Here is a 14,558-nt window from a genome sequence, read left to right on the forward strand (position 1 = left end):
AGTAAAACACATATAATTTTAACTGTCAATAAGAAAGCAAGCTTTAGTAAAGTATTTCCTTAATAAAAATTACCAATATTAAACTAACGAAACCTTCCTGAGTTGATGTAAGGAAAAAAAAGTATAATAGCGCATATCAAAAATAATCAGAAGTTACCTAAAAAAATACATATGAATCTATGTATTTTTAGAGTGTTTGTTTTTCCACAGGCTTCTATTTTAACAAGTATGCTTTAAAAAGCACATGTACATTATTTGACAAATTACAGATTACAGTTTTTAATAAAAATACAGATCTCACTTTTTTCACTTAAATACAATAAAAACCATATGAATGTCATTTGCAACCGTATCAAGCTCTTTCATGTGAATTACTAAAATGGAGGGGAAAAAAAAACAATTTTACCTGAATAAGCGTTGCATCATTACATGCTTTCCTAGCATCCTAAAGAAAGAGGATTATAATACATTTAAACATGGAAATCTCTGGATAGGACTTAAAATACTATTTTCATTGAAAATGTAGACTGACAAATACACCTTTCACTGTACCACATATTCTTTATTTAAAATTCAGTGGTTACTATCTTCACAACTTTGTGCAACCACCACTAATTCCAGAACATTTACCATTAAAAAAAAGAAGAAACAAAGAAACAAAAAAAATCCCTATACCTCCCAATTCACTCATTCCCTGGTAATCACTAGTTTACTTTCTATCTCTATAGATTTGCCCATTCTGGACATTTCCTACAAATGGAATCCTGTAATATGACCTTTTGTGTCTGGTTTCTTTCACTTAATGTAGGTTTTCAGGGCCCATCCATGTTGTAGCAAATGTCAGTACTCCATTTCTTTTTATGGCTGAGTAATAGTCTGCTGTAGGGATGGATCACACTGTTTATCCATTAACTGATGGACATTTAAGTTCTTTCCACTTTTTGGCTTTTGTGAATAATGAGGCTGTGAACATTCATGCACAAGTTGCGTATACGTGTTTTCAGTTCTCCCGTGTATATACCTAGGAGTGGTGGAGGATGTGGTAACTCTACGATTAACTCTTTAATCAAGTGTCAAATAGTTTTCTTCACAGCAGCTGCACCATTTTACATTCCCACCAGGAACGTACTATGAGCTTTCCAATTTCATCACGTCTCACCCACAGTTGTCCTTTGTATTATTATTATTATTGGCCATTTTCATGGTTGTAAAGTGGTATCTCACTGTTGTTTTGATTTGCATTTTCCTAATGATTAGCGATGGGGAGCATCTTTTTCATCTATCTGTACATGTGCTTACTGGCCATCTGTAGATCTTCTTTGGAGAAATGTCTATTCAAATTCTTTGCCCATTTTTAAATTGCATTATTGTTGAACTGTAAGAGCTCTTTATATATTCTGGACACTAGATCCTTATCAGATGTATGATTTGCAAATATTTTCTCCCATTCTGTAGGCTGTCTTTTCATTTTCTTGACTAGCGTCCTTACAGAAGTTTTTACTTCTGTTGCTTGGGTTTTCAGTGTCATATTAAACTGCTGCTGAATCCAAGCTCACAAAGATTAACAGCTTATGTTTAGTTCTACAATTTTTACTTTTTTTTTAAAGATTTTATTTATTTGAGAGAGAAAGAGACAGCACGAGTGGGGGGGCAGAGAGAGAGAGAATCTCAAGCAGACTCCGCAGACTCCACCCTGAGCAAGGAGCCTGATGTGGGGCTCCATCCCAGAACCCTGAGATCATGACCCGAGCCAAAACCAGGAGTTGGATGCTTAACTGACTGTGCCACCCAGGCGCCCCTAAATTTTTACTTTTAGCGTTTATATTTAGGTACTATTTTCAGTTAATTTTTATAAATGGTATGAGGTAGGAGTCCAAATTCATCCTTTTGCATGTGGATATCCAGTTGTCCAAGCACCATCTGTTGAAAAGACTGTTCTTTCCCTCTCAAATGGTCTTGTTATCCTCGTTGAAAAAAAAAAAATCAATCAGCCTTAGATACATGGGTTCATTTAGGGACTCTCAATTCTATTCCATTGTGCAAATATACTTCTGGTTTATGATTAAAAGATTTTAAATTGCATCCCCATGAGTAAAAATGAACTAGGTTGATTTAATAAGCCCATAGTCTTCAGAGTTATATTTGTTACTAAGCTTCAGCCAAAAGCTTCAGAGTTCCCTTTTGGTTTGTTCTGGCATCTAGAAGTTGAGGTGATAGGAAGGGTTAGCATACTCAGGTCATTTCAGAAATATTTTTATAAATGTATAAGCACTTCTTTAAAATGCTTAGTATCTGTATACAGTGTACTTGCAATCAGAAATAAAATATTTTAGATCCAATGAGGAAAAGATAGGATACATCAGGAAAACAATTTATGTAATAGGTAACAGCGCTGAGTCACATCTATACATTAATAGCAAGGTCCTTACATGTAAGCAGGTGTTTATGTTTAAGCATTACAGGATGGCCTTTCAAAGAGACCTTAAATTTTTCCACAAGCTGAAGGGAATTATCAAAAGAAGATAATAGTGAAACAGAAATCGACAGAACAAAGTAACGTTTCATAAGCAACAAGAGGTTTTAAATGGGGGTTCCCAATAAATTGAGAGGATTCACATAACATGGGAAAATCAAAAGCACAGTTCTTCCTACTAGGCTTGAAACAATTTTTCCCCCTCTCAAAAATCAGTCAGTCCCTCTCTTCAACTCTTTTTCCCCACTGCGCTTCGCATACTCCTGCTGCAACGAGGAAGCACAAGGTTGTTGAATAAACGCCCCAGTGGCCCAAATGGACAACTTGTCCCGTCAGCCGAGGGAAAAATGCCTGCCTCCGCCTGCGGCAAAGACTACATGGAATACACCCTCTTTTTTAGCTGCCCTTTCAACCTATTTATAACACTTACAATATTTCTATGTAAGGCTGTTCATAAGTAGTTACACAAACATGATTTGATTCTCTCATTCTTAGTCAAACGGTGGGCTGAGAGACCTCATTTGGCAAGGAATAATTTGGTCCAGTTTCCTACAACGAAAAGAATTTCCAAAAACGACAGCGATGGCCTGACCCGCATTCTAAAAACAGGGTTTTCTGATGTTAAGCTTTGTGAAAGTGAACTATCATTGTTTAGGTCATCTTTCTTGATTCAGTTATTCAATTAAAAAAAAAAACACAACCCACAATCTGTGTCAGGTTCTGTTCTGGGCACAGCAGTTATCGCAGCAAACCAGAAAGGCCAGCCCTCAGAGGGCTTGTAATATTAACAGTACAATTACACTGTAAGTGAAAACTACTGAACAGTGCAAAGCGGTAAAAATTAAAACGCTAGAATATAAGCATTCTACAAATAGCAGTTACTTGCAAATCATGAAAAGATTCTATTCACATGGAGAAGAATTTACTCGTATGAACACTCATCCATTATAAAACTGAACATAAAATTATTCCCAATTAAAGGCTGAAGTCCATATTGTCCACCATAATCTAGACATCTTTGTGCAAGAGAAAAGTGGTATTTTTCACTCCAAATAACAATTACGAAAGAAAAGTCTGTTTCCTCTACTTGTTTTTTTAATTTAAAATAATATTTTAAAATACTGCGTAAGATTCCATACATTTCTATTATGTCAGGTGTTGACACACAGTGAAGTATACAGTTAGATTATATTTTAGAAGTGAGGGGGAAAGCGAGGAAGGGTCTTTAAATATAGCATGACATGATTAAACTGAGAAATAAAGTACATGGCACCTTATATACATGTGGTTACTTGCAATCATGGGAGAGGAACGTGAGCACCTGCACCCATGCAATTTTGTTTGGGATGCTGGTGAGCTATGAAGAATGATTAGGACACAGAATTTTCCATCCAAGTACAAGTAGCAGAGGCAAATGCGCACAAGGAACCACAACACAAGGCCAGCTGTGATCAACCCTGTAACACAAATCCCAAAGTGATGTATGAGTAAGGAGCTACCATTTACTGGTAAGTCCTATGCACATCATTTCACGTGATCTTCACAAACCTACATAGTGGGCACTGGTATTCTCACTTTACAGGAAAGATATCAAGAATCACAGAAGTTAAACTTGCTCATGGCCACAGAATAATAAAAGCTGAAGCCCATGCACTTTCCACCATGCCATGCTGCCTGCCTTCCAATAAAAGGAGAATAAATCCAAGTACAGGACTCTGGTGAGGCTTTTCAGAGGACTGGGACTCAATGAAGAGGAGTCTTGGGACAAACAGTGGAGCCACGGTAGTATAATCCTAGGCAAAGGAAACCATCTGTAAAAGGGCGATGAAGGGCGATGACCTAAACAACGCACGGTCAGGGAACAGCCACCAGACTACAACACAGGCTGCAGGGCTGGGAGGGCACGGGATATGGTGTCAAAATATACCTGGCCGGAGGGGCGCCTGGGTGGCTCAGTCAGGTGAGCATCTGCCTTTGGCTCAGGCCAAGATCTCAGGGTCCTGGGATGGAGCCCTGAGTCCAGCTCCCTGCTTGGTGGGTCTGCTTCTCCCTCTCCCTCTGCCTCTCCCCATAGCTTGTGTGCACACACATGCTCTCTCTCTCTCACATAAATAAATAAAATAAAATCTTTAAAATATATATATACATATACTTGGCCTGAATCCTGGAGCTACCACTTTGTAGTTACGTTACCTTGTCAAGTTATTTCATCTAAGGATGTTTCCTCATCTGTGAAACAAAGCAACACCATCTACCTCACAGGGTTGCTCAAAGGATTAATGAGATTAGTATGGGACCTTGTGTTTGGCCAATCATTCCAGGCAAGGACACCACAAGGAAATTACAGACCAGTATCCCTGATGAACACAGATGTAAAAATCCTCAGCAAGCTGGCAGCAAAACAAATTCAATGATACATTAAAACAATCACACCAGAATCAAGTGAGACTTATTTCAGGGATGCAAGGATGGCTCAACATCACAAATCAATGATACAGGACATTAACAAAATGAAAAATAAAAACTGTATGCTCATCTCAAAAGATGCAGAAAGGCATTTGACAAAATTCAACATCCATTTATGAGAAAAACTCTCAAAAAAGTGGGTATAGAGAAAGTGTACCTCAACATAATAAAGGTCCTATATGACAAGCCCACAGCTAACATCACACTCAACAATGAAAAGCTGAAAGCTTATCCTCTAACATTAGGAACAAGACAAGGATGCCCACTCTCCCCACTTTAATTCAACATGTTACTGGAAGTCCTCACCAGAGCAACTAGGCAAGAAAAAGAATAAAGGCATCCAAATTGGAAAGAAAGAAATAAAGCTATTAGCTGGTGACATATTATATACAGGAAATCCTAAAGACTCCACAAAGAAAACCATTAGAAATAAATTCAGTAAACCTGCAAGATATCCAAAATACATACAAGATACACAAAAATCTATCATTTCTATACACTAAAAACTATCAGAAAGAAATCAAGGAAACAATCCTATTTACAAGTGCATCAAAAAGAATAAAACATCTAGGGATAAATTTAACCAAGGAGGTGAAAGACCTGTATACTGAAAACTATTAAGACACAGATGAAAGAAACTGAAGACACAAATCAACAGAAAGCTATTCTATGCTCATGGATTGGAAGAATACTGTTAAAATGTCCATACTACCCAAAGCAAGCTACAGATGCAATGCAATCCCTATCAAAATTCAAATGGCATTTTTCACAAAAATACAATTTTACATCCTAAAATCTGTATGAAACTGCAAAAGATCCTGAGTAGCCAAAGAAATTTTGAGACAAAAGAACAAAACGGGAGGCGTCATGCTCTCCGATCTCAAACTCCATTACAAAGTCACACAGTAATCAAACAGTATGGTATTAGCATAAAAATGGACATATGGATCAATGGAACAGAGAGCCCAGAAACACACCTATGCACGTATGGTCAATTAACTTGGGACAACAGGGGAAAGACTCTCTTTAATAAATGGTGTTGGGAGAACTGGACAGCCACAAGCAAAAGAATGAGACTGTACCACTATCTTACACCATACACAAAAATAAACTCAAGATGGACTAAACACTTGAATTTTAACATCTGAAACCATAACACTCCTAGAAGAAAACATAGGTGGTACCTACACATGCACAGGAATATTGTTCAGCCATAAAAAGAAAATGAGATCTTGCCATTTCCAACAACATGGGTGGATCCTGTGAGCATTAAGTGAAAAAAGTCAAACACCATATGATCTCATTTATATGCAATCCAAAAAAAATAAATATCCAAGTTTATATATACAGAGAACACTTTTTAAATGACACGGTCATGTGACCATGTGCTCAGCCAGTCAGTCCATCCTGTTCAGCTTCTGGGGCAAGTGACACAAAGCAGAGGTGGCAGAGAATCCATTCTGGTGTTGGCAACAACATCTACTTCAGAGATTATTCTGTGAAGCCTTCCCTCATCATCCCAGGCAAAATAAATCCCTCCTTTGTTTTGACAGCTTTGTCAGACACCTAAACTACCAAACTCAAGAGTTCTTATTCACATCTAAATCATCCACTTCCTTGAATTCCTGGCAGTGAGATTTGGTTAGGATTTCAAGCCAATCGGAATCAACGTTTTCTTGGTGAGTGCTCTTCAGCCATCCTTTGTTCTTTCCGCTCCTTTCCTCTCTTTTCTTGTAATTTCCTTGTAGAGATCCTGTGCTCAATCCTTTCTTCTCATTCTTCACTCATCAAATCAGAGGAGTTCTTCTGAAACAGTTCTTGCAGAAGGTTCATGGGTGGGGCTGAGGGGGGAGCCGGCAGTGTTCCGAGCCATTAGGGATTCTTCTGGCTTTGTGCTCAAGTTCTTCATGTGTATCCCTTACTGTTTCACAACCCTTGCTTTCTCTGCAGTAAGTAGGCAGAGCCAGGCTACAATTCAGTCTCTTTCCTCTACCCTGCTCACCAAGAGGCTTCCTAAACATGAAGGGATAAAGACATGCCATCTTTTAGCTCTATCTTCCTTGATAGTCCCCTGTTCATCTGTTTCCACTGTTCCAGAGGATTACTGCTGTTTTTGCTGAGGGAGTACTACCCACTTTGCAGAAACCCTCCCTCTGAGCCTTCCCACACCCTGATGCATCACTGTTTGATTCTTAGAGTGAAGTTCTAAATGTCTTTTAATTTTGTTGTCAGACGGAACTTGTTATTTAAGTTCTTTGCTGTTTTGAGTTGATTTCCAACAGTAAAAGAGGACACATTATTATGCCACTAATAATTTTTAATGTTTTTCTGCAATCTAATATTTTAGAGATTCAGATTTTTCTAGTGTATTACAACGTGATAACATCTGCCTCATCATATTGCACCAAAAACCAAACTACGATTCCAGGTGTGTGACTAAGAGAATTATGTTTGTCTTGCAGCAGGAATTACATATAGAAATATTAACTTCTTAGGGACACAGAGGTCATAAGTCCACACAGATATTTGTCAGGAATGATTTTTAGAGAGTACTTTAGAGGTATGATAAAAACAAATTGACCACTTCAAGACTGATACATTTAATATATGTAGACTGATCCAATAATGAACACATCTTATTCATTGCTGGTACTAAATAAAAACGTTAAAATTCCAAAATGAGAAACTTTGTTCTTACCTGGATCTGATTCCGAAGTTGTTCAGCTTCCTGCCTCAACTGCTCCAGTTCACTCATCCTTTCACTTGTTTGCCTCAGAAATTAGCAAGTGAAAGCAACTGTCAAAAAAAACCAAACACCAGAGCGAGCTGGATTCAGTTCCCATTTACATATTAATCTACTTTCTAAACTACTGACATATAACTTCTTTTTGATCCTTCTGAAACTCAAGTGAGCTAGCAATTCCAAGTTCCAGAAACAACCGACTTAGTAAATATAGATCTAGATTACTCACTAACAGGATCTGATGGAGAAGGTGATCAGAGGATGGAAGAGAAATCCTGAGTTGTAATATTCAAGACTAAATTACAGACCGTTAGTACTAGAATACAGCCCAGTGGGAAATACTTGACAAAACTGCAGAGAGCAGCCATATCTATTTATCCCCATTTAGATGTCTAATGGGCACCACAGAGTTCACACATCAAAACTGAACCCCACTCCACCCCCAGATCTTCCCTGTCTCAGTAAATGGAAATTCAGTCCTGTCAACCCTTTAAGCTGAACACCTGGGAGTCATCCTTATTTCTTTCACACCCTACATGTAATCCATCAGCAAAGCCTGCCAGTTCTTCCGAAAAATATCTAGATCTGACCAACCCCGATAATCCCACCCTGCCTACCTTGGTCTAAGCCACCACCATCTCTCACCTGGTCTCCTTTCTACTGCCCTCCACCACGCCCCAGTCTATCCTAAATATGGCAACTGAGTCATCCTTTGTTAAAACACCAGTCTTTTTTTTTTTTTTTTTAAGATTTTATTTATTTGACAGAGAGAGACACAGCAAGAGAGGGAACACAAGCAGGGGGAGTGGGAGAGGGAGAAGCAGGCTTCCTGCTGAGCAGGGAGCCCAATGTGGGGCTCGATCCCAGGACCCTGGGATCATGACCTGACCAAAGGCAGACGCTTAACAACTGAGCCACCCAGGCGCCCCAAAACACCAGTTTTTCTTCTCCTTTAAATCCTACAAGGTTTTCCACTCCTATTCAGAGGAAAACCTAACTCTACCTTGACCTACGGAGCCTTACCCAATCTCTTACACATAACCCTCTGACCTTGTCGATCACACTGTCCATCTCACTCTGCTCCACCCACTCCAAAGACTTCTTGATGTCCTTTGAACACAGTAAGTAGGGTCTAGTCTCAATGTCTTTATACTTGCTCTTCCCTCCGCCCGAAATGCTCCTACCCCTGATATTTTCATTGCTTGCTGACTTGTTCAAATGCTACCTCCTCAGAGGGACCTTTGCTGACAGCCCATATGCACCCGCCTTACCCTGTAAGGCCACTTGATGACTCAACACCATCTAGCATGTATTTGCTTATTTGTTGTTTGTTTCCTCCTGGTAGAATGTAAGCTCCTTGACTGGGACTTTGTTTGCTTTTGTTTTTTTGCTACATCCCTAGCGCCTAAGACACTTCTCCAGTAAATAAACTAACCTGAAATAGCTTAATAAATAAAGTAAAAAAAAATTTTTAAAGGATTTAGGATGAATCACAGAACCCAAAGGCAGGAATAGTACAACCTCAGGAAGAAACTGAAGCTGAAAACTGATAGTATTCTTTCTCTACCTGTCCCATTTTTCTCTTCCTATTTGTTTTTCTTCTTTCTACAAAATAACTTTTTCTGCTTCTCCAAGCACAAGACCCAGTTTGTATTTACTCAGGTCAAAATTAGAGACCCAAATGACCACCCCATCTCCAAATTCCCATGAGAGAGACTCTGATTCCCATAAGGGAAAATCTGGGGGCGCCTGGGTGGCTCAGTCGTTAAATGTCTGCCTTCTGCTCGGGTCATGACCCCAGGGTCCTGGGATCGACCCCCGCATCGGGCTCCCTGCTCCGCGGGAAGTCGGCTTCTCCCTCTCCCACTCCCCCTGCTCGTGTTCCCTCTCTTGCTGTCTATCAAAAAATAAATAAAATCTTTAGAAAAAAAGAAAATCTGTTTCTGGTGTCATCCTGCATTCACTTCAACCTGTAGTACAAGTATCTGTTTATTAGGGTTAACTTTATTTTGTCAAAATAACAAGTTAATCTATTAGGATTGCTTGGAATAGCATTTTTTAAACTGTAAGTAAGAACTGACACCCTTCTAATATTCCATGTCCAATTTACTACTATAATATAGCTCTCCGTTTATCTAAATTTCCAGCAAATTTTTGATCATTGTAAGGCTTAACCATTTCTTGATGAAGTTCTGTTTAACAATTTAGTATGTTCCTCAGAGAGTACCAGGCTGGTTAGATTACAGCCAATCTGGAAGATCATTCTGCCTAACTGAAGATAAATGGCATTCAGGTTCTCTACATTCACAACCTTAATGACCCTTGCTGGACCATACCGAGGTCCAGCCTAATCCTAAAAACTGGTTCTGATGCTTCTTTATTTTCTGAGTTCCAAAAAACTCCTGGGCATGCAAAGCTGATGTAAAGTTCTTACTGAGTTGCTAATGTACCTAATAAGGAGTATTAAGGGGCCATCACAGGTCTCATCAGTTCCAGGGTGTTCAAAACCACCACTTACTCACCCACTACTGCCTTCCCACCCCAATAGCCACCCACATACAACTGACTAAAGTGGAGCTTATCTGCAACGGTAAGCAGAAAGAGTTAGGGGTCCCCGAAGAAAGGCCAATAGACCTAGCTTTCTTGAGAAGTCATTTCGGGCCCCCAGACATCTTGGGAAAGAATGGGAGAACAAACAGCCACTATCAGGCCAGGAGACTGACCTGACCCACACTCTTGAGTTATCTCTGCAGGATCTAAATCCCTCTGAGCACTCAGATACCAGTCCCACCCAAGCCACAGAACTGATGATCTGGTCTCTGCTTTTGCAGCTCCCTGGGCTTTGACCTGGACTCTGTCACCTTAGGACGAGTTCTGCCCCACCGCCCAAGGCCTTTCATGACTGAGCTTCAAAGGTCCCCGACTTTGTCCTTCCGGGAGACACTGCTTTCCGGTGGGGGGTACCCACGGTTCTCCTTTACTTACTGCAAGTAAAACCCTTCCTTTTCCTTTTCTTTGGCTTGGTTGTGTCTTTTGGCTCAACTCTCACCAAGAGGCAAATTCAGTTTCAGGTAACACGGCTAGCAAGAGCTACTCAGGATATACTAAGATCTGTACCAAATGGACATTTTCCAGCATGGGTGCCGAAACGGATGGAGTACCATGAACAGAAACGGCACACAGAAAGCAGTTCCCTCACCACCACCACTGGATGGGTTACTTTTGGGAGAGGCCATGGGTCCTGAACACCCCTATACACTTTTCCTGGGCCTGCCAAAATATAAGGCCCTCATCACGCTCACCTGGGCCGTTCCTCAGGGTTGTATTTGGAGCAAGCAAATGGCAATGTCTCCCCGCCAAGACAGAGCAAAGCTTGCTTCCACTTACTATAAAAGTGGTACATTCCCCAAGCTGTTTCTGGGCTGTGACACAAATCCAATGTATGTGTGGCATCTATCTAGGCCCACCTGTGTTAACCCCATAGGAATTGAGGAACATGGGGGAATCAACAAACCAACACCAGGATAGGCTATTTGCTGGGCTGACCAAGGAGTCTCACGTCATCTGCTAGCGTCCATGAAACAGTAACAGGCTAATTTACTAGCTAGTAAGTAATTAAAATCCCAGACACTTTGAAGTCCTTGAAGGAGAAGGTTCATAAGAGAGATGAGGAGTTCAATGTGAAATATCATGAGTTTGTGGTACCTCTCCTCTTTTTTATGGAGATATAATGACCTATAACATTGTGTAAGTTATTGTATAAGTTTTAGTTATAGGATGTGATTTGGAAACTTATATATTGCAATATGATTACCAAAGAGTTAACTATCCCATCACACAATTACCATCTCTTCTTGGTAGAGAGAACATTTAAGATCCAGTCTTTTAGCAACTTAGAGGCACACACTACAGTGTGCTTGACTATAAGCACTACGAGGTGCAGATCTCTAGAATTCATTCATCCTCTAGCTGCAAGCTGCACCTCCCTTCTTAAACAGGTTAGATTCCAGGTCCAGCACTTCACCCACAATTTTGCCAGCACCCTAGTTTCCCAGCCCTTTTATGTTGTCACACTCAACAAACAAAAGCCACAACCTTGTATGAATCCAACTACCTACCTTTTGGCCAAGTACTCAAGTGGACCAAACACTGATCAAAAAAGTCAAACGGCATATTAGTTATACTACAAATTCATTTCACCCATCTCAACTGAGCCCTCAAAACCACCCGGCAACCCTACACAGCTTTTTACTCATCACTTCCACTCTTACTATCAACTGTCAGTTCTTTGAACTCTTAAGTTTCTGACCTTTCACAACCCCTCTTACAGATGACCTTGCCTTCTATATCACAGAGAAAGCAGAAGCCATCAGATAGGAACTCTTTCAATTTTCTACCACTATATATAAAACTATACAAACATAACCGACTCATCACATTCTCCTTTCCCTCTACTCAAAACAGAGGAAGTGACTTTTCTGTCATTTGGTCCAATTCCTCCACTTACGATTTAAATCCCATCTACCGTCTTTTCAGTAATCTTACACTTCTAATTATCTCTTCTAGAACATTCAAGCTCTCATTTTTCCTTCGTTGTTTTAGTCTTTTAGGAAAAATTTCAAACAGAAATGTAGGAATACATACATGTTCACAAATTTGTTTCTCTATCTTTTATTGCAGGGGGTCTCCACCAAGAACTCACAAGAGTGAAGGGAAAAATCACCTTTCCTCCCCTACAGAGACAACCGCAAACTTTCTCTGCATGCCTGAAAAGAAATGTTAAAGCTGGGGGCGCCTATCTGTCAAATAAAATCTTTAAAAAAAATAGCATAATTGACGCCTCTTTGCCTTCAGCTTTGAGGCTGTTCACTATGTCTGAGTCCTCGAAGTCCTACTCCATTTTCTGTTAGGCCTATGACCAGTGTAGATGGAAACCTTAATTTCTGCCTATCATTGCTTCCTTTTTTGGTCATTAATTCAGGTAGTCTGATCAGTGAGAGAGTATGTTTTGGTTTACTCTCTTCTCAGGTTGGGTTCTTAATTATCTTAAACTTGAAGGAAGATTTGGAGTTAATTTATGCAGCAGTTCACCTGGCTGTCCCCAGTGGAGAATTTCTTTAGTGGTGGGTGCCTATCTTACTCGTTTTCTTTCTCCTGCCATTACTTGTCATATGTTCCCTCCCCCCCCACACACACATTGAATTCACAGAGTTTTATGAACTATTTTGCCATTTCCCCTGTTTTTGTTCTTTATTAACTGCCTATGTAAAGGACCTGCAGGAGGGCAAGTCGTTGGAACTTTGTTGCTCTAGTCCAATACGTGCCCCAGAGGCCCTCACTCCTCTGAATTGGAGCATGCTTTAGATCTATGGTTCGAGGGAGCGACTTACTAAACTGTACCTCATGCAACAATATCATTCTCAAGAATTCAGAGCTTTCATTACCATATTACTCCATAGACCATGTCAGTCCATAGACTGGTCACTTTTTTAGATCCTCCTTTAGACCTTCAAAACACAATTTATTAGGATTTATCTTACTAGGTTTCACCTGGGGGTATCTTGTGGCTTCATTTTACCCTAGTCAACCTCTAGGCTTGTACGGAAGTCATTTATAGTTTAGTCTATGCTAGAGTGCTCCTTGTTGCAATCCAGCAATTGTCAGGTGGGAAGAAAAGAGCAACAGAAAGTGTGTAATCAAAATATTCTTTCTCCTTAGTAACAGAACCAGTAAGTTTTCCTTAAAGAGTCAAAAACTAGTTCCTCCTTTCAGCAGTAGATAATGGAAGGTGGGGGAAGGCAGCTTTAACATTTATTTTTCTTTTTTTTAAAAGATTTTATTTATTTATTTGACAGACACAGCGAGAGAGGGAACACAAGCAGGGGGAGTGGGAGAGGGAGAGAAGCAGGCTTCCCGCGGGGCAGGGAGCCCGATGCGGGGCTCAATCCCAGGACCCTGGGATCATGACCTGAGCCGAAGGCAGACGCTTTACCATCTGAGCCACCCAGGCTCCCCCCCCGCCTTTTTTAAGAGCTTCCAACATATGGGAGCGGAATTAACCTCAAGGTGTACTAAATAGCCCAATGGTCTGCTGCACTCCCCCAACACAACTGTTGACAATGATTCTTACAATTATCCCTCTATACAAGAAGTCTAAGAAGAGAAAAAGTCAGCTAGAAGGGCTAGCTAGCAGCTTCAGGTGTGCAAGGACAGTGTATTCCTGAGAAGAGTTTCTCTTCTATGCGGGGGAAGGGGAACCAAGCCACAGATTGGAAAAGGTTGTTACAAGCTAAAATTAAGATAAAGGATTAGTATCTAGAGTTTAAAAGCAATTCCTCCAAACTAATAAAGACCAATGATCTAACTGAAAAATGTGCAAGGATATGAGTCAGCAAACCACAGCAGGAAAAACTGTGGAAGCCAATATACAAATGTAAAGATATCCAACCTCAGTAATCAGAGCAATGCAAACAATTTCATATCTATCAGATTGATCAAATTGTATCTCAACCAAGAATTAACAAGGTTGGGGTGCCTGGCTGGCTCAGCTGGGGTAAAACGTGTGACTCGATCTCGAGGTCACGAGTTCAAGCCCCACACTGGGTGTAGAGATTACTGAAATTTAAAAAGGGAAAAAAAAAAAGAATTGGCAAGGTTGAAGGAAAATGGTAACTCATTCTGGTAGGAAAGCTCTTGGAAAGCAACTTGGCCAATATCTAACGAAGGTGATGATACCTCTATCTTTCAATAGGACAATTCCATTTCTGGGGGCACCTGGTTGGCTCAGTTGGTAGGACATGCCACTCTTGATCTCAGAGTCGTGAGTTCAAGTTCCACTTGGGGTGTATAGATTACTTAAAATTTTTTTTAAAGTTT

The 14,558-nt window shown here is 40.2% G+C and overlaps 1 protein-coding gene across 6 annotated transcripts in view; it reads right to left on the reverse strand.

The window, feature by feature from the left end:
* GNB4 (G protein subunit beta 4) overlaps positions 1–14,558 on the reverse strand; it is a 55,180-nt gene that overhangs the window by 22,869 nt on the left and 17,753 nt on the right. For all 6 annotated transcript variants that reach the window (XM_027585909.2, XM_027585910.2, XM_027585911.2 and 3 more), the window contains 2 exons: positions 7,638–7,735; positions 407–445 (listed from right to left, as the gene is read on the reverse strand). In XM_027585909.2, coding sequence (XP_027441710.1) covers positions 407–445; positions 7,638–7,694 — 96 coding nt within the window. In that variant the 5' untranslated portion in view covers positions 7,695–7,735. The remainder of the gene's footprint in view (positions 1–406; positions 446–7,637; positions 7,736–14,558) is intronic.

The sequence above is a fragment of the Zalophus californianus genome, chromosome 1, assembly GCF_009762305.2.
Source record: "Zalophus californianus isolate mZalCal1 chromosome 1, mZalCal1.pri.v2, whole genome shotgun sequence".
In the NCBI taxonomy this organism is placed as follows: domain Eukaryota; kingdom Metazoa; phylum Chordata; class Mammalia; order Carnivora; family Otariidae; genus Zalophus; species Zalophus californianus.